The sequence below is a fragment of the Silene latifolia genome, unplaced genomic scaffold (genome assembly GCF_048544455.1).
Source record: "Silene latifolia isolate original U9 population unplaced genomic scaffold, ASM4854445v1 scaffold_79, whole genome shotgun sequence".
Taxonomy (NCBI): Eukaryota; Viridiplantae; Streptophyta; class Magnoliopsida; order Caryophyllales; family Caryophyllaceae; genus Silene; species Silene latifolia.
The window spans coordinates 3113937-3116330 of NW_027413701.1; the positions used below are offsets into that span (position 1 = coordinate 3113937).

General features: G+C 41.7%; 1 protein-coding gene across 1 annotated transcript; it reads right to left on the reverse strand.

The window, feature by feature from the left end:
* Positions 1–376: 376 nt before the first annotated feature.
* LOC141640437 (uncharacterized) lies at positions 377–1531 on the reverse strand. The gene is made up of 2 exons (XM_074449241.1): positions 962–1531; positions 377–868 (listed from the first exon to the last, which is right to left on the reverse strand). Exons 1-2 carry the CDS (start codon positions 1529–1531, stop codon positions 377–379), a joined length of 1062 nt encoding a protein of 353 aa, XP_074305342.1.
* Positions 1532–2394: the final 863 nt, after the last annotated feature.

The window sequence follows — 2394 nt, forward strand, 5'->3', positions numbered from 1 at the left end:
ATCCCTGCAAAACACAAGACACATTGCTCGGAATAGGAGATTTCCGGCACTTTGGTAACACATGGTTAGTAGAAGTGTCTATGGCACACAATGAATGAATTGTCGGAGAACGATAAGATGGTTTATTAATTTCAAATTTAACAACCGTCCCATCAAATTCCATGGTAAGAGAACCTTTAGGGACATCTATCTTCGTCCCCGCGGTCCTCAAGAATGGTCTCCCTAATAAGACCGGATAGCACCCGCCTCATTTTTCATATCCGAACATAAAATTCAAGGAAAGGCCAACTTTCCAACCCCTACCATGACATTCTCCACAATACCCTTAGGATAGACACTAGACCTATCACCAACCGAACTACAACACTAGTGTCTTTTAAAGGTCCAAGTTTTTAGTCTCATAAATAGAAAAAGGGATGACATTAATAGACGCCCCTAAATCTAACATGGCCTTCTCAAACCTAAGGTCTCCTATGGTACAAGGGATAGCAAACATACCAGGGTCACCACATTTAGGGGGTAATTTCTTTTGAAATAGAGCAGACACATATTCACTAATAATCTCCCCCTTGGAACCCTTACCCTTTACTTTCTTCATCCCTTTCAATTTGTTATTCCTCTTAATAGTGCATAATTCTTTTAAAAACTTAGCATATTTAGGAACACTCTTTAAAAGATTAAGAAGAGGGATATTTACCTCGCACTTTTGAAATACCTCATAAATGTCTTTGTCATGCTCAAAGTGATGGGTTCTCTTCAATGCATCGGGAAAAGGTACCTCCGGTTCCTCCTTCGGTATAGAAGAGGGAATCTGCTCCTTCTCCTTGACATTAGAAGCTTTTTCATCTTCCTCGATCACTATCTCTTCCTATTTTTCATGAATGGTCACCACCTTAGGCTTAGCTTTTGGCTTTTCAATCTCGACCAATTGCCTACCATTCCTTAATGATATGGCACTCACATTCTCCCTAAGATTCACCACCATTTGAGATGGTAGTGCATTAGAATCTCTAGCCTCCAACCGATTAATTGCAGTGGCCAGCTGACTAACCTGATTTTCAAGATTCTTAAAATTTTGCTTATTATCTGCTCTATCTTGAGTAACACTGAGAGTAAGAGCCCGAATCATATCCTCCGTGGACATTGATGAACTCGGTGGTGCTTGCTCAGCTGCTTGTTGAGGTACTTGTTGATTAAATTGTTGTCCTTGTGGTCTTTGGAGAAACTGACCTCTAGGAGGGTCAGACGATGGACCAGCTTGAGAATTTCCCCAACGAAAGTTAGGGTGAGCCTTCCATCCTTCATTATAGGTCTTGGAATATGGATCCCATTTCCTGTTATTTGTAGTACTCTCCCAAACACCATTCACCACTTCTTGGCCACTTTCTCGCAAGTAGGGACACAAATCATTAGGGTGACCCTCAGTAGCGCATATGCCACAAACAGTAGCCATTTGTCTTCCAGATAACATGTCACGGAGAGTGGAAACAATATTATCAACCTTTTCCTCTAAGCCAGGACTAACACCCATAGCATTTACTCCTCTTCGTGATGGTTTCCTCTCAAACTGTCTAGAGGTCTCACTAGCTCGAAATAACCTCCCAAGCCTCATCTGGATTTTTGTTGGCTATATTTCCTCCACAAGCAGAGTGAATCATGCGACGGTCATCTTGGTTCAGTCCACCACAAAAATACATAATGAGATCCTGATCAGAGTAACCATGGTAAGGGCAACTAGCACAGAGCTTCTTAAATTTCTCAAGATACTCATACATAGTTTCCCCGTCTTGTTCAACATTTCGATGGCTCTTTTCAGCTGAGATGATCGAGAAGGAGGAAAATATTTCTCCAAGAACGCCTTCTTCATACCTACCCAAGTAGTGATACTTCCCGGTGGGAGATAGTTTAACCAGTCTCTCGCATTGTCCTTCAAGGTGAAAGGAAATGCTCTCAATTTCAACTGCTCGTCAGTAATAGCAGGTGGCTTCATACCAGTGCACACAATATGAAAGTCCGAAAGATGCTTATTCGGATCCTCAATGCTCATACCACTGAAACTTGGTAATTGATGTATCAAACTGCATTTCGGTTCAAAAGTGACTCCATCATCCAATGCTTTGGAAAAGTGATGCACAATGGTTGAACGTTAAGATTTGGAGCTGTGAGCTCCCTTAGAGTGCGGGTCTCTCTAGCCATATTCAAAGGTTCGGGTTGTTCAGAAATTTCAGAATATTCAGAATCTGAATGTAGATCGTCGAACTCACTGCCTTCAGGAACGGCCACTATTGCACCCCGTTTGTTCTTTCGTAACCTGAAAAGAGTATGCTCAATCTCTTGATCGAAAGGCTCGAGGTTCAGGTTAGAAATACAAGTATTATGCATAAACCTACACTA